Below are 27,526 nucleotides of genomic sequence, written 5' to 3' on the forward strand. Positions count from 1 at the left end.
CTCTGATGCTGCCTGGCCTGCTGCGTTCCTCCAGCTCCACACTGTGTTATATCACACTCCAGCATCGGCAGTTCTTACTATGTCCGGTGGAGTAGTGTGACGGGATGAGAAACTTGCTGGGGAAACGGCCATTCGATCTAAGGGCCCTGTGCTGGCTCTTGTCCACTCGCTTGTTCCCCGTTTTCCTGAATAGATAAGACATTAGTCAGCTCTTCCGAGTAGATGGCAAATAAATAGCTACAAGGCAGGTTCCAGAAGCAGTTCAGGCATCTGACCTCAGCTCTAGACTTTGGCCTTTCTCACCATTATTATTCAGACTATATGACTTCACGTTTTGTAGAATAGTGGAGAACACTTTCCACACTATAAAAGCATGAAGAATCTCAGACAGTTTTGATTAGCGCAGATTTAAAGTCCGATGGTGAAGCAGGACTTTAGGACCATGCGGAATCCTCAGATGGGCTGCTTCCAGTCTCTCTCCAGGATTTACATTGAAGTCTCAACGTGTGAGTCTACGGCGCCGGGACCGGCTCCCGCTCTCTTTATCGCCATCTCTCCATTTCCACCTCTCTCTCTCTACCTCTCTATCCATTTATCTGTCTTCATCTCTATCCACATCTTTCCGTCTTGATATCTTAATCTTCATCTCTATCTCCATTTCTCCATTCACATTACTTAATCTTCCTCCCTTCAACTTCATCCCCATCTCTCTATCTCGATCACTCCATTGATTCCCAACTCTCTCTCTGTCGCTCTCTAACTCTATCTATCTATGTATCTATCTATCTATGTCACTCCGTCTCCTTTCTCCTTTTGTTCTGATTATTCCAATTTCTCTCTGCTTTTCCATCTTTCTTTCTCCTAATCTTCCTTTGGTTTGTTCTACCGTCCTTCACAGCTCTGTCTTTCTCCACCACTCTTATTGTCCGTCTTCTTTTCCCCTCTTCCTTTCCCTGCCATAGATCTCTCCTGTCTTTGAAGATGGTGAGTGTGTGTGTTGGGGGTTGGATTTGGTGAGTGTGTTGTGGTTCAGAGATGGTGAGTGTGTGTTGGGGGTTTTGATATGAGGAGTGTATTGGGGATTTGGTAATTGTGAGTGTATGTTGGAGGTATGGAGATGGGGAGTGTGTTGGGGTTGTGGAAATGGTGAGTGTGTGTGGTTCAGAGATGGTGAGCGTGTGTTAGGGATTTGGAGAAGGTGAGTGTGTTGGGGGGTCAGAGATGGTGAGTGTATGTTGGGGGTTTTGATATGATAAGTGTATTGGGGGTTTGGTAATGGTGAGTGTGTGTTGGGGGTTTGGAGATGGTGGTTACGAAGGTATTTTGCATGCTTGCCTTCATTGCTCACACACTTGAGTATTGGAGTTGAGACGATAAGTTGAGGTTATACAGAATGATTGTGAGGCCTGTTCTGGAGTACTGTGTCCAGTTCTTCTCTCCCTGTTATAGGAAGGTTATTATTAAGCTGGAGAGTGTTCAGAAGAGATTTATCAGTTGCTAGGAAAGAAGGGTTTGAGTTATAAGGAGAGGCTGGATAGTCTGGAACTTTTTTCACTGCTGCATAGAAGGTAGATGGGGTGATCTTAAAGAGGTTTATAAAGCCATGAGAGGTATAGATAAGGTGAATGGCAAGTGTCTTTTCACCAGTGTGTGAGATTTCAAGACTAGGGGGCATATTTTTAATGTGTGAGGAGAAAGATTTAAAAAAGACATGAAGGTCATTTTTTTTACACTGAGAGTGGTTCATGTGTGGAATGAACTTCAAGACAAAGTGGATATGGGTACAGTTACAACATTTAAAAGACTTTTAGATAAATACATGAATAAGAAATGTTTGGAGGGATATGGGCCAAGTGCCGGCAGGTGGGACTGGTTTAGTCTGCATTATGGTCGGCATGGACTGGTTGGACCGAAGGGTCTGTTTCTGTGCTGTATGACTCAAGACTTCATGACTGTATGAGTGTTGTGTCAGGGTTTGGAGATGGTGAGCGCGTTGGTTGTTTGAAAAATGTGAGCGTGTGTTGGTGGGTGGTGGGTGTGGGTGGAGTTGCTGAGTGAGTGTCTGAAGTTTGGAGATGGTGAGTGTGTGCTCAGGGATTTGTGGAGTGATGTTGGGTTCAGAATGTGACTGTCATTTATGATGACGTGAAAGCTGAAGGGGAATGTGGGAGGAAGTGAGACATTCAGTGACTATTTCTGCACACAGGGTAGCAATTTATAAAGGCTCATAGTATTTATTCTCGAGGATGAGCTATAAATAATTGAGTTACTAATCTTGATATCAGTCACAGCTCAGAGTAACACCTTGTGTTGTAATATAGGATATGGGAATGGTCACCAAACAAGACAAAAGGGAAACTCTTAAAGCTTGGAATGAGAATCATTTTCCTTTTTCAGTATCAAGAGGAATTAAAATAAGTTAAAAAAAAAGTTCAAAGAATATGCATCGCTGGCTAGGTCAGGATTTATTAGAATGAGGACAGTTAACAGTCAGCCAGATTGCAGTGCGTCTGGAGTCACACATATGCAAGACCAGGTAAGGATGACTGATTCTCTTCTTGAAATGACATTTCTGAAGCAGATGGGGTTTTATGACAATCAGTGGTGGTTACAATGCTTGCCTTTACGATAGCTTTTTAAATCCAGATTTACATTGTATCTAGGTTTCATCACCTGTCATGAACGCATACCTGCAGACCATCCACCTGAGTTTCTGGATTATTAATCCAGTGACATTACCACCATGCCATCACCTCCCTAACAATGCTGGGAAAAGGAGAAAACATTATTTTGATTCTTTCACCTTGTTATTCCTAATGCCTCCTGACGGAGCTGAATCAAACTCAGTCCAGAGGTTCGAGCCAACAATCTAACCTGGCACGAATCCCAGCGTTGGTTTAACAGAGTGTGACACTGTCAGAAATTATTTACGCTTTTATGGGATCTTGCTATTGCTGGTAAAGCTAGTTGTGTTGCCCATTCCTAATTGCTCCTTTCAAAGTTGTGTCTTGATACCATTTTAAAGGGTGATTTACAGTCAACAACTCCTGTAAATCCGGAGTCACATGAAGGCACTGGCAGGTTGGCAGTATTGATGAGGTGTTATTCTGTCAGAGGGGCAGCATGGAGGGCATTTTGCACTGTCCAAAAGTCACTGCTGAGGGAGTGCCACACCATCAGAGCACCAGTATTGAGGGCGTGCTTCACTGTCAGAGGGTCAGTACTGGGGGCGTGCTGCACTATTGCAGGGTCAGTATTGAGGGAGTGCTGCACTGTCAGAGGGTCAGTAGTGAGGGCATGCTGCACTATTGGAGGGTCAGTATTGAGGGAGTGCCATACTGTCAGAGGGTCAGTACTGACTGAGTGTTGAATGTCTAGCAGCTCAAGACTGATAGTGTTGTAATGTTAAAGGTGTCACCTTTGCGCTAAAACTAAGATGCTTTCCAACCTATTGGGATGTAAAAGATTCCATGATGTCTATTTTGAAAATAAAGTGATGACGAGCTCTCCCCAGCGTCCAGACTAGTACTTCAACCTAGTCAGATAATCTAACTATGTAAATAGGCACATCATTCATTGGTCTTATATTGCATACATAAAAATTGCAAATATCTGCTTCCTAGTGAACGCTGTAAGTGACAACTGCTCTCTATGCCTGCAACATTGCATTTCAAGTGAGGTGTGGAGTCTAAGGGTGGTTTGTGGTCGAAGGCTGAAATTCAGAGGCACTGCTTGTTCTTAAGTCGACGTATTTGATTAATTTTTCCAACAGGCGAATGATTCATGAAAGAAGAGATGAGCAATGGGGAACAGGATTTGACCTGATGAATGTCTTAATATTGGCTTCCTGTACTAACTGATCAGACAGGCAGAACATCCGCCTGACACAACAAACAGCTCTGGGAGGAAAACAATATTTTGAATAAGAACAACCGGCACATCAGCTCTAACACTGGAATCTCAACCTTGGAATATTTGCACCAACACAACAGAAAATAGAATGAGTCCCAAGGCTGGGAACATCTGCCCATATTGAGTTGCTTCCTGAGTGAGTGTGGTGCAAGTGCAGAGAGTCTCCTGAATCACCCCAAGAAGGATTGAGATTCCTGCCTCTCTAAGGGGGATACAGTCAGAGTGATGCATCTATCCAGCCTGCTGCCCCTTCACACTCTCTATGTGACCCTGTCATTCTCTGCACAGCACTTCCCGTCCTGGGGTCACTATGACCTGTGTAAGACCCGTGTCCATTGGGACCAATGGATGAGTTGGGATTACATGGCCTGCCAACCTGAGACCACCCTGCTCACCAGGTTCCTGAAGATCAGTTTGGATCCCCCCAACAGCACGTGTGGAGAGACCCCCGAGATGTACTGCACTCTGGTGAGTACAACCTGTTCTGAAACAGCCTCTGTTGTGTGTGGCACCGTGAGCAGTGACTCACTGATTGGCCTTTGTTAAAGTGAATTTTATTCACACTCCTATATTGGATTCATTACCAGATGCATGGAGTACAAAAACAAGGAAGTGATATCAAACTTTTAGAAATCATTGGTTAGGCCCAAGCTGGAGGATTGTGTCCATTTCTAGATAACATTCTAGATGTTGGTGAGGGTACTAAAGCCAGTTACAGGAATTACACCAGGGATGAGGGATCTTAGTCAATCTGGACGGGTGGGATTATACCTCCTGTCCAATTCTGTTTCTGGTCACTGATGTTTATAATATTCAAACTTCTCGGCACTGCTGTGAAACATTTCATTTTTATGAAGTTCTGCTTTCAGCCAAAACACCAGATTGGATTCCTGTGGGAGTTGTTAAAATCTCACAGTGTCTGACCATATCATTTGATCTGGTTCAGTCCTATAAAGTATCCCATAACCAAGCCACTGAAATGCAAATTCTTGATAGTTTTTACATGGTAATTATCCTGTTGTTAAGCTAATCATCTCCTCAGGGTGACTAGTTTGTACATCATTGTTTGAGGGAAAACTCCTGATGTAGTAATCAGCCATATGGTTTGACAATAATTGAAAATGTATGATATATTTCAGAACATGTCATTTATCACAGGGAATTATACTCCAACTCAATCAGTTACCTGCTATTTAAAAGAAAACAACCCAGATCTTTGAAACAAAAATAGAAATTGCTGGAAAAGCTCAGTGGGTCTGCTAGCATCTGTGGTGAGAAATCAGAGTTAACGTTTCAGGTCAAGTGACCCTTCCTCAGATCTTTGAACCACATCTTACAGGTTCCATATTGCAATGTTAGAAGTGTGTCTGAAACCTCGACTGACCGCAGTAAGATCAGATTCTAACTGAGAGCTTTAGGACGTTCCAAAGTGCTTCACCATGAGCGACTTATTCGATGAAATGTGGTCACTCTTTCAATGTTGGGGGCTTATCAGTCAATTTGCGCAGAGCAACACCCCACAAACACAATCAAAAGTTTCCTGTTTCTTGCGATTTTGGTTGAGGGCTAGATATTGACTTCGCGTCTGCAATCATGAGAGGTTTAATAGCCAGAACAATGTGCCCAAATTTCGACTCTTTTATCCCGCAAATTATGTTCTGATTCTGTAACTTATCGTTTTTTTTTAAAAAGACACATGTCCTTGCTCCTTCTTTTCCAATCTGTTCCATCTCCTGAATTTTCTTCTCTGATTCTGTATTCAGTGTGAGTGGGTGAGTGAGACGGAAAGACTCCAGGGTGAGAATGTATTCAGACTGTGGCTGTGACGTTGGTGCAAATACACTCATTCCTAAACAGATGCTGTGCTGATATTATGTATGGGGGTTCAGTGGTGTAGGGGTTTGTATTACAGGAGCAGCAATCCAGGGAGAGCAAGAGTTCTTAGCCTTTGAGACTGAGCTGAGTAAAAAACTGCTTTTGGGAGAGTCATAGAAATGTACGGCACGAAAACAGACCCCTTGGTCCAACTCATCCATGCTGACCAGATATCCTGAATTAAACTAGTCTCATTTGCTAGCATTTAGCTCATATCTCTCTAAACCCTTCCTATTGATGTACCATCCAGATACCTTTTAAATGTTGTTATTGTACGAGACTCCATCACTTCCACTGGTGGCTCATTCCATTCAGCATCACCCTCTGCGTGAAATTTTGCCCCTTCAGTCTCTTTTAAATCTTTCCCCTCTCACATTAAACATATACCCTTTAGTTTTGGACTCCCATACCCTGGGGGAAAGACCTTGTCTATTTACCCTATCCACGCCCCTCATGATTTTATAAACATTCATAAGGTCATCCTTCATCCTCCTATGCTCCAGGGAAAATAGCCCCAGCCTATTCAGAGATAGTAGGAACTGCCGATGCTGGAGAATCTGAGATAACAAGGTGTAGAGCTGGATGAACACAACAGGCCAAGCAGCATCAGAGGAGCAGGAAAGCTGACGTTTCGGGTCTGGACCCTTCTTCAGAAATGGGGGAGGGCAAAATGGGGGAGGGCATTCCTGCTCCTCTGATGCTGCTTGACCTCTCCCTACAGTTTAAAATCTACAACCATGCAACTTCTTGTAAATGTTTTCTGAACCCTTTCAAGTTTTGCAACATCTTCCCTATTGCAGGGAGACCAGAATTGAATGCAGTTTTCTAAAAGTGGCCCAACCAATGTTCTGTACACCTGCAACATTACCTCCCAATTCCTATACTCAATGAGGGTCTCACTATTAATTTTCTCTTGCTGTCTTATCTGAACACTTTTCACCAGAATCCCTGACTATGCCCTCGACAGCACTGGCAGAAGCTTAGAAACAGAGATATCTGCCTGTCCCTCCCTCTCATCCCCGTTAGATCAACACACACACACACACACACACACACAGAGAGAGAGAGAGAGAGAGAGAGAGAGAGCGATGAAACAAGTAATTGCTAACAGTGTTTAATAAAGGAGATCGGAGGAAACAGTGATCCAGTTTCCCAGCTATTCACATTAGGGGAAGTAAAACATAACCAAAGCTCAAGAAGATTAATTCATCAATTGAATGTTTGAGTCAAAATGGAATACGATGAATTTAATCCACTTTACGATTCAATAGATTTTGTTTAAACTGCAAATTAGATGAAATGTAAATGTTAATTACATTCAGGAGCACAGCGGTTAGTCACAGAGCGAATAATCCCAGAGACGTGAGTTCAAATCCCACCGTAACATTTATGGAATTTCCCACAAAATAAATCAGAACTGAAATAAAAGCTTGTCTCGGTAATAGCGACCACGCAACTATCGAACTGACAGAGAGAAAAAAAAATTGCCATCGGGTTCACTAGCCTTTCTTCGAATAGGAAAGCGTATTTATATACCAGATCTTGTTTGGCCTCTTCCGTGACTCCAGCCCCAAAGCAATGTGTTTGTACCTTAACACAGAGGAGACACTCAGTTGTCGAGAAGACAGCTCACCGCCATGAACAACATGGGTTTAAAGGAGAGGTTGTTTGTGGATGGGTTTAATTATTCTTCTTATTCCAATTTCGCTGTTATTCCTTCACCCTGTGACTTGTTACTGTCCATTTTTTTTTTGGGCAGAGTTCACCTTCCGCTCTCTTTAGTTGGAGGATGCTGAGAGTATTTCAGCTGTCCAAAGAGGGAAACGGGAGAACGGGAGAACGGAGTCACCCGCCCCTTCCACACTTTTCGGCGTTTCCTTTGGCTTACAACAACAGACCTGGGTTAGAGTGACATTGGCGGAGTAAAATGGACTGCACGCCTCTGTATTCTGACAGCACTTCCACGCTCAACGAGAAAGGAAGTTATTAGGAAAATGACCAAAAACCTTGTCAAATAAGTAATTGGTGTCTTAGAAGGAGGGAGTGGTAAAATTAGAGACGCTTAGGGAGGGAATTCCAGAATTTAGGCAACTGAAAGCAGAGGGGTTAAGATCATGGATTTTCAAGAGGTTAAAGTAAAAGCAGCAGGAATAAATTGGAGAGTTTAGGGATAGAGATTACAGAGACAAAGTGGTTGTTATTCCATGGAGGAAAATGAACACAGAGTAAAAAGTATATGGTTTTGCCAAACTGGGAACCAGTGTAGCTTCGTGACCTGTTATGACAGCACGAATGAGACGAGGGTGCGAGGGAGGTTAAGACATTGTTCGACTAGTCGAGTCTGGAGGTGGCAAAGTCAAGGGTGAGGTTTTCAGCAACAGATGAGCTGAGGCCGCGGTAGATCTATGCAGTGTCATCGAGATGGAAAAGACAATGGTCATTTCTTCATCCCTCCAGACGGAAAGGAGTCCCTTAATTCTCATCAATGCCAGTGTTGAAAATAGAATATTCCACAGATTCTGTAATCCCCGACTGGATTCATCCCTCGCAAGAGCTCAAAGTATTCACATGCAATTCCATTTCAGTGACAGTTTGTTCATTGATCTGAGATTTTTTTTGCAAGCTACAAAACAAATTTCATTGAGACTCTGCGCAAGTGATAAATTGGATACTATAAGCAGTTTGGGAAAAAAAGAGATAGGAAACTGGATACAGTTAGTCACAGTGTGATTCACAGGCAGATGGGACACTGTACAATGAAACATAATGTGACTCAGAGAGGGAGAAATTGGATATTGGGTATAGTAAGGCACAGTTAATCTTGATCTTTTCCGACTAAGTGTGGCAATGTCCCCAGTAGCAGGAGGTAATTCTGCCCTGAGAAGAGTTGAGTTGTTTTGAGAAATTACATGTTCCTTTGTAATCAACCTGTTCAGAAATGCTATTTCACACCTCTGGAGCAGGTAGGACTATGTGTGTGGAAGTAGAATGACAAATTTCCTGGGCCAGAAGTTCTGAAACCCACTGAAACCTTCCAGGATTCAACTTCTGGTGCCATAGGCACCTGGACGGTATTTCACTGTCTGAAAGCCAGTAATAGCAGTCAAACTCTGTGGGCTGCATCCACTCACCTCCAGAAGATGTCTTCACTCCAGACAGAAATGAGATCCATGCTTCAGCGACGCCATCCTCAATTTTCTCCTGTAGGCTGTCTGGAGGAGAAGGGATGTACTGTTTCCGTGGAATGCAAACAGGAATCCATGTGCTGACAAAGGCAGCCCAGATGGAGGTCAGTATCTGTGGGTGCTTCAAGAGCCAGTGGATCCAGTGCTGTCAGCCAATGAATGATCTGCTGTGCTACATTGAGGGTAAGCACCATTGTCTGCTCAGTGCTGCATGTCCCCATGAGAATGAGTTAGCATTGTCGGTTTGTCATGGCATACACAAGATTGGGTGCAAGGTAATTCCCATCAGACTCCTCAAGTACCCTCAATATAACTAGAACCATGTTTCATATTTGTGCCATGGTGGTACTGCAACTCGCACAGAGACACATAGGGTATAGGAGCAGGACAAGGCTATTCAGCCCACTTTACCTCACAGTATGTACATGGCTGGTTGTCGATCTCAGCACCATACTCCTGCACTCTCCCCACACTCCTTAACACCTTTAGCCTATAGAATTCTATCTATTTCTTTCTTGAAAATATTCAGTGATGTGATCTGTACAGCCTTATTTAGTAGAGAATTCCCCAGGTTCACCACACCCTGAGTGAATTAATTTTTCCCCATTTCCATCTGAAATGGCTCACATCATGTCCTTAGACCATGACTGCCTTAATTGTGACCATACAAGAGGAGACATCATCCCTTTCATCCCGTGATTCCAGCCCGGTCCTACATTTCAATGAGATTGCCAGAGTTTGCAATTAAAGCATAGAAGGTGCTACAACACGCAACAGCTCACTCACCATCAGATCACTAACTTTTCATGTCAGAATATGCAAATCTAATACGCTTTCACTGACAGGTTGCATGGGTCGAGAAGGCAATACAAATAGTGGCTTCAGGCAGAACACCTCAGAATTATCTTAGTTCCATGTACCATTGAATACATTACTGTCTTTCATGTACTCTAGCTCCTTGACCAAACAGAAGCACCATTCATTACAGTCCTTAGCCCCTCAGATGTCTTAAAGCACATACTTCTTGCTAATGATGGTGAAATTAAAGTATTCATAGATCTGGGGACTGATATCTCAAACTGTATCTGTGAAAGCAGGGCATGTGTTCATGTACCAATGTTAATTTCTCTTAATGGCACTCAGTTATCACAGGAGAAGAACATGCACAATGAGTACAAATGTGTGCAGGCAGTCATGGGGCTATACCTGATGTAAGGTTCCTGAACCACTGCCACCACCCCCCCTCCCATTTCAGGGTACAGGCAGTGGAGCTAGCAGGAGAGTAAGGATCATTGCCTGTGCTGAACAGGAGTTGTGAGATGTGCGCCCATCTCATGAGATTAACAAAAAACCACACTACTACTCTTAGCTGCATAAGAAATAGCAATGTCTTAAATAAAATATATCAGCTCACAGAAATAAGAAATTGGAGAGAGTGCAGAAGAGGTTTACAAGAATGGCACCAGGGATGAGAAACATCAGTTGTGAGAAAATATTTGAGAGGTTTCGTTCATTTTCTTTGAAGCAGGGCAGGAGGAGATCTACAGACATTTTCCAAATCATGAGGCTGGATAGAATATGTAGGGATAAATAGTTCCCACTCATAATAGGATTGAGAATAAGAGGTGTTACAATACTCTGGCTTTGAGAGGCGCATTTTGTCTTTTTTTTGTGGAAGAGAAGTTGAGACCGAGGTATCAAGTGGTCAGCTTCAGGTCAATAAAGTAAACAGCTTGAGAAGGCTTGGGTTTTTTGTTAAAGTTGGAACAATAGAAGCAGCCTGATTGGTTGTGGTCCAGCTCCTACAGAATGAGAATTTTTAGTTTAGCTTTCAGTAGATGTTGGGGGTCTGAAAGCTGTTATATCTGTCTCTCTTTGGTACAGCTAAAAGCCAGGGTTCTCCTCCTGCTGCTAGAATTGCATGGGAGACAATCTATTTTACCGACTTTGCCTTTGCCAAGCATTTGTTTATGGAATATTACTACATTGGACCAGTTGCCATTTAGTAGTTAAATAATCTATCATTCTGTTAAGTTTTCCAAAAGAATTAAGTTATTCCAATCCTTTCTTTTGTTTGTATTTTAATTATGTTATGTGAATAAAGTATATTTTGCTTAAAGACTGGTAGTTTGACCAATCGAATTTCATCTGCAATGCAATATCTGACACTTGCCTTTAAAATAAGAAAAAGGTAGGGTCTAGGTTATCTCCTTGACATAGAAACATAGAGATACATAGCACAGAAACAGACCCTTCGGTTGAAATTATCCATGCTGACCATATCCTAAATTAATCTAGTCCCCTTTGCCAGCATTTGGCCTATATCCGTCTAAACCCTTCCTGTTTATGTACCCTTCCAGATGCCTTTTAGAAGTTGTAATTGTACCAGCATCCACAACTTCCTCTGGAAGCTCATTCCATACACACACCACCTCTGTGTTTCCCCTTAGTCCCTTTTGAATCTCTCCCCTCTCACCTTAAACTTGTGCCCTCTGGTTTTGGACTCCCCTACCTGGGGGAAAGTCCATGTCTATTTACCCTATCAATGCCCCACAGGAATTTGTAAACTTCTTTAAGGTCAATCCTCAGCCTCCGACGCTCCAGGGAAAATAGCCCCAGTTCATTCAGTCTCTCACAATAGCTCAAAACCTCCAAACCTGACAACATCCATGTAAATCTTTTCTGAAACCTTTCAAGTTTCACAACACAGTGGGAGACCAGAACTGCATACAGTATTCCAGTAGTGGCCTAATCAATATACAACATGACCTCCCAACTTGTATACTCAATGCACTGACCAATAATGGCAAGCATGCCAAACGCCTTCTTCACTATCCTATCTACCTGTGATTCCACTTTCAAAGAACTATGAACCTGCACGCCAAGGTCTCTTTGTTCAGCAACACTGCCCAGGACCTTACTAATAAGTAAATAAGTCCTGTCCTGATTTGCCTTTCCAAAATGCAGCACCTCAATTTATCTAAATTAAACATCATCTGCCACGCCTCGGCCCATTGGTCTATCTGATCCTGTTTTACTCTGAGGTAACATTCTTCCCCGTCCACCACACCTCCACTTTTGGTATGATCTGCAAACTTACTAACCATACCTCTTATGTTCACATCAAAATAATTTATATAAATGATGAAAAGCAGAGGACCCAACACCTGATCCTTGTGGCACACCGCTGCTCACAGGCCTCCAGTCTGATTGTTTTGAGAGTGTTTGGTCTGATCCATAACAAGGGCACAGATTTAAATTGATTTGCAAGAGAAGCAAGTGTGGGATGAGGGGAAACGCTTTCAAATGAGTCTGGAATGCACTTCCTCGAAGTGTGGTGGAGGCAGGTTCAAGTGAGAAATTTAGAAGGACATTTGGTAGAAACAATGTGAAAGGTTATGAGGAATAGGCAGAAAAACAGCACTCAGGTTATAATGCTTATTTGGTGAGGTAGCATAGACACGATGGACCAAATGGCCTTCTTTGGCACCATAACAATTCTTCGATTCTGTGAAACCTTTATGTATTTCTGTACAGCCTCTGGATATCACTCCCTATCTGTGAGAGAAAAAGGAAAGCCTCATCCTCCAGGTACATTTCTAACACCACCCTGAGCAGCACCTCTACGGTAGAAGAGTCAGTGCCTTCAGAGGCTGCACCTTCCTCTCTACCTTCCACCAAATGCAGAGACATTCATTCACCTCGAGTAAGGTCAGGGTCACATTCTCGCAAGGAGAACACTGCCACGTGTCCACAGCTACAAAAGGAGGTTATAGCTGAGATCTCCAACACTGAAGAACCTGTCTTTGCTGAACCCACTCCAGATGATGAACCTCTAGACTCAGCCATTAATGAGCATTTGGACGTGTGTATGTAAACATTAATGTCAATTAGGGAAGGAAATATGCCGTTCTTACCTATGGGAGCCCAGTGGGTCAGTGATTAGCACTGTTGCTTCACAGTGCCAGGAATCCTGGTTCAATTCGGAACTGGGTTCGATTCCAGACTTGGGCGACAATCTGTGTGGGGTTTGCGTCAGTTTCCCTTGGTCCATAGATCAATTTAGGTGAATTGAGCATGCAATATTTCCCGTTGTGTTCAAGGATGTGCAGGCAAGGTGGATTAGCCATGAGAAATGCAGGGTTACAGGGATAGCTAAAAAGGTTGTAGGCCTGGGTGTCAGAGGATCGGTGTGGACTTGGTGGGCCAAATGGCCTGCTTCCACAGTGTGGGGATTCTATGCTTTGACCTGGTCTGGTCTACATATGAGTCCAAACACACAACAATATGCCTAACTCATAACTGCCCTCTGGCCAATTAATGTTGGGCTAGGCAGAGATGCCCACATCCCATAAATCAGTGAATTTATAAAAACAGGGGATCATTTGGCAGAGATATCAGAAACATGTAGAACAGAGACCAAGTGCCATTGGGTATGTGAACAGATGGCTGCCTACATGCAATGGGTGACAGTCAATGTGTAGAGCCAGAGTCTGCTCTATCACTCAGTTTGTGGATGCATTCATTCCGTGACTGGATTTCAGGCACTTTGACTTTCCTCCAGGTACCCCATCTGTTTAAATGGTGAGAGAGGTGCCATTGAGTACTAACAGGGAGAAGGAGTAAAAGCTAGCCTCTCAAGGAGTCCAGTTGTGACATGGCAATCTGCCTCCCCTCTGGCAAGGACTCAACCACCTCTGCCTGGTAACTCATAGAGTCATAGAGCTGTACAGCATTGAAACAGACCCTTTGTTCCAACTCATCCATGCTGACTAGATATCTTAAATTAATGCCAGCGTTTGGCTCATATCCCTCTAAACCATTCCTATTCATATCCATCCAGATGCCTTTTGAATGTCATAATTGTACCAGCCTCCACCATTTCCTCTGGAAATGCACCATTCTCTGTGTGAAAATGTTGCCCCTTAGGTTTCTTTTAAATCTTTCACTCTCACCTTAAACCTATAGTGTCTAAGTTTTGGATTAATCTACCCTGGGAAAAAGGCCTTGACTACTCACCTTATCTATACACCTCAGGAATTTGTAAACTTCTTTAAGGTCACTCCTCAGCCTCTGATGCTCTAGGAAAAGCAGCCCTGGCCTATTCATCCTCTCCCTATACCTCAAACCTCCAACTCTGGCAACATCCTTGTAAATCTTTTCTGAAGCCTTTCAAGTTTCACAACATCCTCCCTATAGCAGGGAGACCAGAATTAAGTGCAATATTCCAAAAGTGGCCTGACCAATGCCCTGTACAGCCGCAACATGACCTCCCAACTCCTATACTCAGTGCACTGACCAATAAAGACAAGTGTACCAATGCCTTCTTCACTATCCTGTCTACCTGCAACTCCACTTTCAAGGAACTATGAACCCGCACTCCAAGGTCTCTTTGTTCAGCAACACTCCCCAGGACCTTACCATGAAGTGTATATGTCTGGTCCTGATTTGCCTTTCCAAAATGCAGCACCTCACATTTATCTAAATTAAACTCCATCTGCCACTCCTTGGCCCACTAGCCGATCTGACCAAGGTCCTGTTGTACTCTGAGATAGCTTTCTTCGCTGTCCACTGCACCAGTAATTTTTGTGTAATCTGCAAACTTGCTAACCATACTTCCTATGTTCAAATCCAAATCAGGTAAGCCAACACAGCAGTCAGCAGGATTTCCTCAAGTTCAGCTGTTGAGGAAGCACCCAGATGTAATGAAAGGACAAGAAAGATTAAAGAACCTTCAAATCACACTGGGTGTGCGGACATCAGTTTTATCATACAAAGTTCATTTTTTATTATTCATTCATAGGTTGAGGGTGTAACTGGCTGGGTTAGCATTTATTGCCTCTCCCTAATTTGGCAGAGGGCAGTTAAGATTCAACCACATTGCTGTGAGACTGGAGTCACATGTAGACCAGACCACAGTCTGTAAGGACAACAGTTCCCTTCCCTGAAGGACATAAGTGAACTAGATGAGTTTTTCCGCACAGTTGACAATGGCTTCACAGTCATCATTGGACCCTTAATTCAGATTTTATTTTAAATTGGTGAATTCAAAATCCATCATTTGCCATGACAGGATTTGAAACCAGATCCTGACAACATTACCTGGGGGTCTGGATTAATAGTCTACCAACAATACAGTGGACTATTGCCTCCCCATTGCCTCAGTTCTCAAATATAGCACTTTGTAATTCAGTAGTGTGGTCCTTTGCTATCAGGAGATGGCTTTCAATTAGTTCTGAAAGAAAAACAAAAGTTGGTGTCAAAACTCAGCAGGTCTAGCAGCATCTGTGGGAGAAAAAAGAGTTAACATTTTGAGGCTGGGGCTCATTATCAAAATGTGATCACGTGCATCATGTGATGTTGAACTCAGAGCAATAGGCCACCAGTCTCTGTTGTCCTTTGGGAGGAATGTGACTGCAGGAAAAAGCAATCATGACCTAGACATGTGGCTTTGGACAGGCACTCAGTATTGTGTGGACCCTCTAAATCCCTGCCAGAGACAAACATCCCTTGCTCGATGACCATTCAGAAATTTAAGGGATGTAATCCAGCATAACACCAAACTAATGCTCTGGGCAAAATACTGAACAGGAAGTCGAAGCTAAAAAAAAAACAAATGCCAATAATGGAGCATAAAATTCTGACATGTATGTTAGGAGTCAAAGATTTCCTCCATGATAGGACTGTTTCTCAGGCTCCTTGCACTCGGTGTTCACTTATGTCAGTTCAAAAGCATTCAGCTTCTAAAGTAGCTGCTACTGGGTTCACGTACCCTACCTACCACATTACTCTGGCTTCTTCAATGGCAGCATCAACAGCTTTGCCTCTATCAGTATCTTCATTAAACTGCTTCTCTGCCTTGTTTGAGGAGATGTATTGTTGGTCCATTTCCACTTCTTGTTAAACTGTTACCCGTAGTTGAGATAAATTGTGCAGACAGCAGAAAAGAATCCTGATTCTTGAGCCTCTGTCCAGCGAGTACTGAAGCACTCCAGGCAACAGAAGCACATCTTCAGGAGACCAATCATTCAGTGATGGCCCTAGTGGGTAAATAGGCAGTATTGTACTACTGAATCTTCTAATGCACGCTGTCCCCCTATCATGCTTTAATCTCTCCCTGCTCATGTGGCCTGATTTATGATTTCCCTTGACTCTCCTGAGTTTCACCGAAGCCCTCACCTAATCAGCCCACCCATAGACTTGTAACACCTCTTGCCAATTTGCCTGCTCCTTCATCCGCACACCTCATAGTGTCATACAGCACCAAACAGACCCTCAGGTCCAACCAATCCCTGCTGAACATAATCTCAAACTAACGTAGTTCCACCTGCCTTCACCTGGCCCATATCCCTCCAAACCTTTCCTAATCATATATTTATCTAAGTGTCTTTTAAATATTTTAATGGTGTCCATATCCACCACTTCCTCAGGAAGTTCATTCCACACATGAACCACCCTCTGTGTAAAAAAAATGCCCCTCATGTACATTTTAAACCTCTCTCCTCTCACCTTAAAAATGTGCCCTCTAATCTTGAAATCTCCCATTGAGGGAAAAGACAATTACCATTAACTTTATCTCTACTGCTTATAAGTTTATAAATCTCGATAAGGTCACCTTTCAACCTCCTATGTTCCAGTGAAAAAAGTCCCAGCTTATCCAGCCTTTCTTTACAACTCAAACCTTCCATACCAGGCCACATTGTGGTAAATCTCTTCTGAACCCTCTCCAGCTTAACAATATCCTTCCTATAACTGAGCAACCAGAACTGGGCGCAGTACTGCAGAAGAGTCCTTATTAATGTTCTGTACAACCTCAACATGACTTCCCAACTCCTATACTCAAAGGACCAAGCAATGAAGGGAAGCATGCTATGGCTCCATTGTGTTCTCCGTGCTCAAAATGCTACACACACCTTTCCTTGGCCCTATATGGTAGCATTTCCCTATGCCTCCCAATGGCGGATCTCCGTTCTTTAAGTTCCTTCTGGCACACCTAAACAACCATGCCTCAGGCCAGGGGGTGAGGTTGAGAAAATTTAACCTTCACAGTGACTTCAGCCAATACAGGAATTGAACTCGTGCTGTTGGCACCACTCTGCATCGCAAACCAGCCATCCAGATTGTTTGGACTTGGATCTTCTGCAATGCCCTATTCTGTGATGCAGTTAGTTATCTTCCTGAAACCAGGATAGAGAATATCCACTATCTCCTTCCATTACCTGATTGGTCATCTTCTCAATTAAATTCAAATCAGAGACCAAATATGACTCCTGCTGACTTGAATTCACACGTTTCCCGAGATGTCACTCATATGATGTCTCAGAAAAATTTTCAACTCATTCTCAACAATGGAAGAAAAGCTTGTGGCTCTATGATTCAATGCCTCATTGTCCCCGGCCTGAAGTTAGGAATAACATTGACGGTAATTCAGGCCCCTGGGATTTGGCTTAAGTCTTGGGAATTCTGAAAATTCTCCTCTGAAACCTCTTGGAATTGCTTGAGCCATGCCTCAGTGAATTCACTATGTGTTGTGAGGTTCACTTGCAACGGGAGGATCATCAGTACTTCTGTAGAAACACAGTCTGACTTATGCAGCTAAATCTCTGACAGCCAATTATTTCTGAATCCCAGCAGCAACTCTAAAAAATCCAAGTGAGTCGTGACAGATGATGAATGTTAATGTCGAGTTTCTGGGTTTCATCTTTAACATTAAGACTCGCTTTTGCAACCTTACAATGTCCCAAAGTGCATCATTGCCAGTGAAATACTTTTCAAAATTCCGTCACTGTTGCAAACGCAGCATCCAATTTCAGCAGAGTAAGATCCTCAACCAGGTGAGATAATAAACATTGATATCCCTTTCTTTGCCACCTGGCTGTAGTGTCTTGCAACATAGAAAGTGGCCATTTGTTCCCATGCAGGCTTGTTTGAAAGAGCTATCTGACTAGTCATAATCTGTTACTCTTTCCTCATAGTCCAGCAATTGTTTTCCTTTGCAATTATATCTTTCCTGTTGTTGTAAGTGACTTTTCTTTGACCAATTTTGATTGGTTCCTCAGAGTCAGCACAGGTACAATGCCCTGAATAGTCTCTGTGTGTACTGCATGAGTTATCAATACTTTCCACTGTCTTCAAGGAGCGTGTTTGAAACAGGATTGAAGAATCAATGGGGTTTAGTTGGTCAAGCCAAACATTTGCTCTGTAATATTGCAGTCTTTCTTCAGTGACTAAATCTTAGATACTCATGTAGAGGGTCTGGAACAGACAGCAATAAGTGTATTAAGTTTGGTGCCAGAGACTTTTCTCCTGTTAATCCTCACCCTGACCAAATTCTCACTCACTGACCACTGACCCAGTAAACCAGGCTACACATTAAACTTTACAAGCCTCTTTATTCCTGGATCAGACCTCCCTCACTGCACTGTTCCCTCTGGGAATGTTCTGTTCACTTTAGCAGCTTAGAGGGAGAATCTTTGAAGAATTATTTATTGGCTGATGTGACAATGACTGACTGACCCCAGACCCTGTCATCAGTGGTTGGATTTATTTATCGACCAGTTTGAATGATGAGGAGTCTCAGTTCCATCTCCTGTTGTTCTGTTTCTCATTCTCTGTAATACCCACACGAAAATTTAATTATAAACACAGATAGAAAAAGACAGACAAGGTGGAGAGTTCAATCCTAATGCCAGAGATACTTGCAGTGTGGTTCTGAGTTCTCCTGTGTCTCGAGAAATGTTATCCCTCTATATTTCATTGCTGTTTGTGGGATTGTGCTCTGCACAAGCTATAAATGGTTCTGTACCTCCCTTTCTTTCATCCATTTTCCACCTTTCTTGCTCACCAGAAATGCTTTCTCTTTTGTAGATGTTATTGAGTTCTCGCTGGTATTGTATTCATCCCCTCCTCTCCAATAGCCTACTCAGCACTGGAATAGAAAAGGCACAGGGATTAAAGCAACTGTTTTAATCCAGTTTAACAATGAGTCCATGAGTTATCTGACCACTTGCTCACAGTCATGAAGCTCAATGAGGCTGGGTCCAGTGAGGAGATTAGTTTGAGGTGAAGGCCGTTTATTGGAAACACTTTATTAGAAACAGGTCACTCATTGAGTGGAGTGGGGGAAGGGAATTAAATTAGAAGTGCAGCATCTAGTGAAAGGTGCCTGTGCTCTGTAAGGACTGACCTACACAGCGTCCTGGCAATAATGTGGGATTCACACCACTGTTTGGAGGAGATTTACTGGAGATGCTCATTCTTTCTCTAGTGTGCTTTCTGTTCACTGAAACCTCCGTCTGGTCTTCTCACTTCTGAAATGTTTGGACACAAACACCAGGTGCAGAGTTCTGAGTTTCATTAACTTGTGCAAACATTCATCTCTGTCAGCTCACCTCCTTCATAATTAAATTCCAGAGCTTAGATTTCCATTGAGCTCCTTCACAAGACCTTGGCATAAAATTGTTCTTCCTTTAGGAAATCAGTCTGTGGGAGTCATGGCAATTTATTCCCATCCCTCGCTACTTTGAGTAGATGATGCTGGGCCACCTTCTTGAATCACTTGCAGTGTGTTTGGTGACATGCTTTACCACTTCAGAGGGTATTCAAATATCAGCAGTATTGTGTGGGACTGAAAACATGGAAAGAGAAAAAAGGATCAGGGACAGGCCATATGAGCCTGCTTAATCATTCAATATTATCATGACCGATCATCTAACTCGCTACCTGGTCTCACTTTCTCCCCATATCCTTTGACCCTACAGCCCTAAGAACTATATCTAACTCCTTAAAAACATTCGATGTTTTGGTCTCAACTACTTTCTTTGGCAGAGAATTCCACAGGCTCACACCTCTTTGGGAGAAGACATTTTTCCTCATCTCAGTTCTAAATGGCCCAGTTCATATCCTTAGACTGTGACCCTCAGTTCTGGGCTCCTCAGTCATCAGGAACATCTTTTCTGCATTTACCCTGTCAAGTCCTGTTAGAGTTTTATTGGTTTCTATGGAATCCCTCTTTGCTCCTCTAAACTCCAGTGAATATAATCCCAAGTGGTGCAGTCTCACCTCATACATAGTCCTCCCATCCCAGGAATTGGTATGGTAAACACTCTCTCTATAGCTAGTATATCCTTCCTCAGATATGAAGGCCAAAACTGCACACAATTTTCCAGGTGTGGTCTCACTAAAGCCTTGTGCAATTGCAGCAAGATATCCTTGCTCATGTCCTCTAATCCTCTCGCTTTGAAGGCCAACATACCATTTGCCTTTTTCACCGCCTGCTGCACCTGCATGCAGTGACTGGTGTACAAGGACACCCAGGTCTCCTGGTTTTGGTGGCATGCATTGCCACTTCAGAGGCTAGTTGAGAATTAACAGTTATACTGGAGCAGCATACTGTTTGAGATAGGGTAGCAAATATGCAAGCTCAGTGTCTAATGTAAAGTGACTGTCATCTTTCAGGAATAGTGTGCACAGGGCCCTGTCGATAATGTGGATCACACTGCATATCCATCTCGAGTCAGCCGGGACCAAATGTCAGTCTGATGGATCTTCCAGTTGTAACCTGGGAAATCAAAGGCTGTCAAAAGCAGGTTTCCCTTCCTGAAGGACAGTCATGAACTAGTTGGAATTCCATTGCAATCTGATGTTTACCGCTTCCTGGAATTTTAAAATTGAGATCAAATTCTCAAACTGCCCACTGTGGGATTTGAGCTCAGTTTCTCTGGATTCGGAGTAATAACTCTTCTACTGTACTCAATATTTCTTTAGTCTGCAGCACCAGACTGTCTTACACTCATTTCAGCAAAACAGAACGGAGCTGTGACAAGTTGAACAGGCTTTAATGGTGGAGGGCTTCAAAATGATGAAGGGGTTTAGTGACGTGAATGCAAGAGGAGGTATTCCCAATTGTGGGGGAGAACTATACAAACATCAGATAGTTACTCATCAACTCAATAGGGAATTAGGAGGAAAAACAAATCCACGATAATAATGACAGTGAGGAGGCTAATAACAGTGAAGTTTAAGAATAAAAATAAGGGAACAGATGAGGGAGGAAAATTAAAGAAATCATACATTGATCGGATGAAACAGAAGAGGAGACTGGCGTGGTGAATAAACGTCAACATACATCGGTTAAGCCAACTTGCCAGTTTCTGTGTTTTTAGGAACTCGACCTGATTGTAGATACCAAATGGAGCGAGCATCTTGTGGCAACTGCTGAGCGTCAGTGAAACTGAAAATTTACACAGTGCTATAAAAATAAACGTGCTTTTCGAGAGCAGGTTTCACAAGCACAGGCTGTGGCGAAGTATTACATCGTAACGTCGCCATAACCCCAGGGTAAACAGGGTGTAGAGCTGGATGAGCACAGCAGGCCGGGCAGCAATCAGAGGAGCAGGAAAGCTGACGTTTCAGGTCTGAAGAAGGGTCCAGACCCGAAACGTCAGCTTTCCTGCTCCTCTGATGTTGCCTGGCCTGCTGTGTTCATCCAGCTCCACACCTTGTTATCTCAGACTCCAGCATCGGCAGTTCCTACTATCTCATAGTCCCAGGGTTGCTCTCTCATTCGGGAGAGAGATGGCTAGTGGTGAGTTGAACCCGAGGGTTACTTCGCCTCAGGCCGAGGGGAGATGTTGGGAAGGCGGGACCTTCATGGTAAGCTCAGAAAATAATATAGAGCTGCACCAGCACATACCATCACTCCATCCCCACCCATCACTAGTCCTAATGCTACTTACGGGACATAGTTCCATTCACCCCCTCTTAATTCATGTTCCTGTGATTCACTTTGGGATATTTGCTGCTGTACAAATTAATTCGAACAAAGGACAAATTACTCGCTGCATGGAAGTAACAAGATTCTGTGGGAGTGAACTTTACGGAGTCAGTAACTTTTGTCTTTAATAATCTGCTAATGAACATCATTAGCCAGGGGAATGAACCATGCTGATAGTGTCAGTGAGAGCGACAGGATCTTAGTCACACGACACGTTGTAAATCCAAGATAACAGCACTTAAGCTCTGAAATAAACGTCAAGGGGTGAGTGGATTTGTTGCAGTAACAATGATTGATAAGACCCTGCATTAACACTCCACTGTGGCAGGAACAGTCTCTGAAATATATGATCCTTCATATTAAAATCTCTTCCTTTCCGGTGTTGACGCAGCCAGAACCCATTGAGTCCCTGACTTGGCTGGGTCGTGATGTTAGATTCCTGGTTCAACAACAACTTGTATTTATATAGCACCGTCAACAGTAATTATATATTCCCAAGGTACTTCACGAGGGATTAAATCAGATAAGAATTGACAACGACAAAAACAGAAGTTGCTGGAAGAGCTCAGCAGGTCTGCCAGTATCCGTGAAGTTAACGTTTCTGTTCCGGTGACCCTTTCTCAGAACTACTGAACTTTTCCAGCAACTTCTGTTTGTGTTTCTAATTGCTTCCGCACTTCTTTCAGTTTTTATTAAGAAATTGACAGCGAGCCACATCTTGGTACGGGTGATCCAGTTTTCTGTCAGGCAGATTTTTTTTCCAAAGAGTGGCTGGAAGGAAGGGAAACGTTTTCTGATCCGAGTACTGTGAGGCGTAGCCAGCAACTGTGGAGCGATTTGAAATGGGACGATGCTCGAAAAGGCCAGAGTTGAAGGAAGACAAGAATCTGGGAGTATTGTCGACCTGGAAGAGTTTAGAGAGAAGCCAAACCATTGAGGGGCTGGAATTTGAACGCGAGGATGAGAATTTTGAAATTGAGCTGTTGCTGAACTGGAGTCCAACGTGGGCCAGCGAGCACTGGGTGGGGAAATGGCACTCAGTGTGAGCAAGGCTGGAGAGAGCATAGATTTGCGAGAGCGTAGTTGTGCGATGAGATGAAGGTTACGGAGGGAGAGAGATCGATAAGCAGAGATCTGAAATAGCCCGGAGGTGAAACTGACGCAGAGAGAACAAGACATCTTATTGCAAATTGTGCCCTGATTAGGGATTGAGGATGAGAGATAATACAAGGGATTGGTAGAGTGAGAGTTCCCTCTGCGCCTCTACTCATTCCCACTGTGATTTTCCACTGAATTCCCACCAGCGACTGACACTCGTGATTCCTCGCTGGTGCAACAGCATCATCGAGAAGCATCAGGTGTAGGACTGGGACATAGAGCTGTTAATGATGTATCGAGGATACAACGATTCAGGAGCACTTAACATCTGCACTGTTTAATTATTCATTTTTTCTCCACACAGCTTTTGGGTTCTGTTACTAATATTCACTCAATTTGACTTACATAAAGGACTAAAAATATTTTCCCCAATCTGCAGCTTAATTTCCTTAGTCAATGCTGTGACAATTATAGATTAATTGTTCTCGATTCTCTGCGTGTTACTACACTCTCAGTTTTCAGCACACACATTAGTTTGTTTAATTGCCGCAAACATCCACTTTAAAACAGATTTCACTCGAACATAGTTAAGAGGTGGAATCGTTTTCGAGAAGTCATTGGGCTTTATTCAGTATTGCTGAATTCAGGTAGCGCCGTGGTATGCCCAGTCAGAAGGTCTCACTGCAGCAACTCTCCCAAATCTGTGCTCCCCGTCAATAAGCATAACGGGTGCAATCTGTATCGAGTTCATGATTTACCGCAGCAATCCATCAGAAATCTTTTATCAGCACATCACAAACCCTGCTCCTTCCACCACCAGCTCACTATGGCTTCAGGTGTGCCCCATGTACGGGATTCATTGCAGTAACTAACCAAGGCTTATCTAACAACATGTTCCAAATACACTCCCTTCATAAACTAGAAGACTCAGAGAAGGTGGGGAGTTTAATTTTGATAAATGTGAGGTGCTACATTTTGGTAGGGCAGGACTTACACACTTAATGGTAAGGTCCTGGGGAGTGTTGCTGAACAAAGAGACCTTGCAGTGCAGGCTCATAGTTCCTTGAAAGTGGAGTCACAGGTAGACATGGTAGTGATAAAGGTGCTTGGTGTGCTTGCCTTTATTGGTCAGTAGATTGAGTATGGGAGTTGGGAGGTCATGTTGCAACTTTACAGGACATTGGTTAGGCCACTTTTGGAATACTGCATTTAATTCTGGTCTCCCTGCTATAGGAAATATATTGTTAAATAGAAAAGATTTACAAGGATGTTGCCAGGGTTGGTGGGTTTGAGCTATAGGGAGAGGCTGAATAGGCTGGGGCTATGTTCTCTGGAGCAACAGATGCTGAGGGGGGAACCTTATAGAAGTTCATAAAATCATGAAGGGCATGGATAGGTGAAAACAACAAATGTTGGAGATCACGACGAGTCAGACAGCTCCATGGAGGGAGAGCAAGCTAATGTTTTGAATCTAGATGTCTTGTCATCAGAGCTGATGATTCTTTGATGAAGAGTCATCTAGATTCAAAATGTTAGCTTGCTCTCTCTCCATGGGTGCTATCCAACCCACTGTGATCTCCAACATTTGTTGTTTTCAGTGCAGATTCGAGCATCTGCATTAATTGGCTCCTACATATGGATAGGGTAAATAGTGAAGGCCATTTACCCAGGGTTAGATAGTCCAAAATTAGAGTGCATTGGTTTAAGGTGAGAGAAGAAAGGTTTAAAAGGGACCTGAGGGGCATTTTTTTCACAGAGATAGTTGTGTGTTTGGAATGAACTGCCAGATGAAGTTTTGGAGGCTGGTACAATTGCAACATTTAAAAGGCATCTGGATGGGTATCTGAATAGGAAAGGTTTGGAGGGAATGGGCCAAATGCTGGTAGATGGGACTAGATTAATTTATGATATCTGATTTATGATATTGGCATGGACGGATTGGACCAAAGGGTTTGTTTCTGTGCTGTACATCTCTGTAACTATAACTCTGAGCTTATCAACAGCAACACCATTGCTTCCATGTCTCCCTCTAAGGCACACACCAACCTGATTTACAATTGTAAAACTCAGCGGATTATATCACCCAGAATGTGGTCATTCAACGCATTTCACTCATGCAAGTCCTTTGAAAGATCTACCTAGTCCTCATCCCCCTGTTGTTATTCCACAATTCAGCAGCCGACTCTAGGAATAGCATTTGCTTCCCAAATCCTGTGTTGTTTTATAATCCATGTTTGTAAATATTTTGGTGATGTGAAGCTATTTTTGGTTAGATAGTAAACATCATTCTTCAGCACAATAGTGATATAATTATCCTGCTGTCTAACTGTCCAACACAGTGCAGTGTGATGGAGCACTGACAGATTTATGAAAACCTTCTCCTGGAGATAATTGGACTGCGAGGATATTCTTACATTCCATGTTGGTGCAGAGGGTGGAATACCCCATATCTAACCAGTGCTGTACCTGCAATGGCAATGTTTGATGGAGTCTGTATAGAGAGAGTTTTACTTTCAGTTTAAATGAGTAGATAGAGCTTACATATCTAACCCTGTGCTAAACCCGTCCTGCAACAATTTAATAGGGATACTGTACAGCGGGCTTTACTCTGTATCTAACCTGGTGCTGTACCTGTTCTGGGAGTATTTGACAGAGACAGTGCAGAGGTAGCTTTATTTTGTATCTAATTCGGTGCTGTACCTGCCCTGAGTGTACTTGATAGGAAAGTATGGAGGAAGGTTTACTCTGCATCTAACCCTGTGCTGCATCTGTCCTCGGGGTATTTGATAGGGACAGTGCAGATGACACTTTACACGGTATCTAACACTCTGCTGAGCTCATCCTCAAAGTATTTCATAGAGACAATGTAGACAGAGCTTTACTCTATATTTAACCCCATGTTGTACCCGCCCTGGGAGTATTTGATGGGGACAATGTAGAGGTAGTTTTACTCTATATCTAACCCATGCTGTTGCCCTCTCTGTTTACAGGAGAATCCATACATGTGCAACAACGAGTGTGATGCTCACACACCCGAGCTGGCCCACCCTCCCGAGCTGATGCTGGATGATGAAGGCAGGATTCCCACCAGCTTTTGGCAAAGTGTGTCCTGGAGGGGTTTCCCCAGACCCCTGGTGATCAACATCACCCTGTCCTGGGGAAAGAGCATTGAACTGACCGAGGACATCATCATCACCTTCGAGTCAGGCCGGCCGGAGCAGATGGTCCTGGAGAAGTCTCTGGACCATGGGCGGAGCTGGCAGCCCTACCAGTTCTATGCAGCCGACTGCCTCAACTCCTTCGGGATGGAGCCGAGAAAGTCTCGGGATCTGAGGCCGGCCTCGGTGCTGGACATCATCTGCACGGAGGAGTACTCCAGGGGCTATGTGTGGAAGGTGGACAAGACGGTCCGCTTCGAGATCCAGGAGCGCCTGGCCCTGTTCGGAGGGCCCCGCCTTGGGGACATGGCCTCACTGTACGGCCAACTGGACACCACCAAGGAACTGAGAGACTTCTTCACCCTGACCGACCTGCGGGTCAGGCTGCTGCGGCCGGCTACTGGACCCACCAGTGTCGACCCCAACAATCTCTCCAAGTACTTCTACGCCATCTCCAACTTGGACATCCGTGGCCGGTGAGAGCTCCAAAACCCTTTCTAGGCAGGGTCACAGCCCACGCTTCAATCCAGGGAGCACAGGGTCACGGGAGCAGTCAGAGTATCAACATCTGGAGGGGAACCAGCAAGGGGAGCATCTGGGTGATACTATTGAGGGGCACCATGATAGGAAACATCTGGGAGTGCCATCAGGGTCAACATCTGGGTCATCATTAGGGCCAATGTCTGGGTAGCACATTTGGGAGAAAATACAACGGGCCACCACCAGAACAACATTTGGGAGCACCATGACAGTCAACAATCAGGGGTTCATCATTAGAGTTAATTCCTGGGGAACATAATTGAGGGGCACCAACACAGAACATCTGAAGTGTACTGTTTGACGCAATCATATATCTGTATTGTGGCTAACATCTGGATTCCTGCTATCTGTGCAAATGTCGGGGCATTCTCCATCTGTGCTAACATCTGGATTTATGTTCTCTGCAAAAATATGGGTTCACTCTATCTTTATGAACACCTGGGTTCACTCTATCTGCGTTAACATCTGGATTCATGTTGCCATGCCAACGTCAAGATTTATGCTATCCATGCTAACATTAAGGATCACTCTATCTGTGCTAACATCTGGATTCATTCTATCTGTTCCATGATCTGGATTCATGCTCTTTATGTGCACATCTAAATTTATGCTTTCCGTGCTAACATTCAGATTCACACTACCTATCCTGAGATATTCTCACTCTCTGGGAGATTCTCTGAAGGTGGGAGCACCTTGCTGCTTCTGCTCAGAGTCACTGACATGAGTTTCTGGTAACTGGCAAGATTGTGTGGAGATAGGTTGGGATCCCTTACAGCCCCAGCCCATTCAGCGCTGTCAGCTGCCCATGTCAATTGTGAAGCCTTTGCTGAGTGGTTGAGTGACAGCCCACACACAGCAGCTCTGCAACATCTCCCCTTCCCCCTGCTGATGAGCTTGGCTGTGATCTTTTACAGTTCTGTTGACTGGCTCACCATGAGGATGTGATTTTGTGTTCAGTGAGCAACAAGGCAATCTCTGACCCA

The 27,526-nt window shown here is 43.7% G+C and overlaps 1 protein-coding gene across 1 annotated transcript in view; it reads left to right on the top strand.

Moving 5' to 3' along the window:
- Nucleotides 1-4,137: 4,137 nt before the first annotated feature.
- Nucleotides 4,138-27,526, top strand: part of LOC109932912 (netrin-G1-like) — a 39,123-nt gene continuing 15,734 nt past the window's right edge. Inside the window, exons 1-2 of the mRNA XM_048616943.1 lie at nt 4,138-4,380; nt 25,836-26,479. Coding sequence (XP_048472900.1) covers nt 4,138-4,380; nt 25,836-26,479 — 887 coding nt within the window. The remainder of the gene's footprint in view (nt 4,381-25,835; nt 26,480-27,526) is intronic.

The sequence above is a fragment of the Rhincodon typus genome, chromosome 35 (genome assembly GCF_021869965.1).
Source record: "Rhincodon typus isolate 14 chromosome 35, sRhiTyp1.1, whole genome shotgun sequence".
NCBI classification, from domain to species: domain Eukaryota; kingdom Metazoa; phylum Chordata; class Chondrichthyes; order Orectolobiformes; family Rhincodontidae; genus Rhincodon; species Rhincodon typus.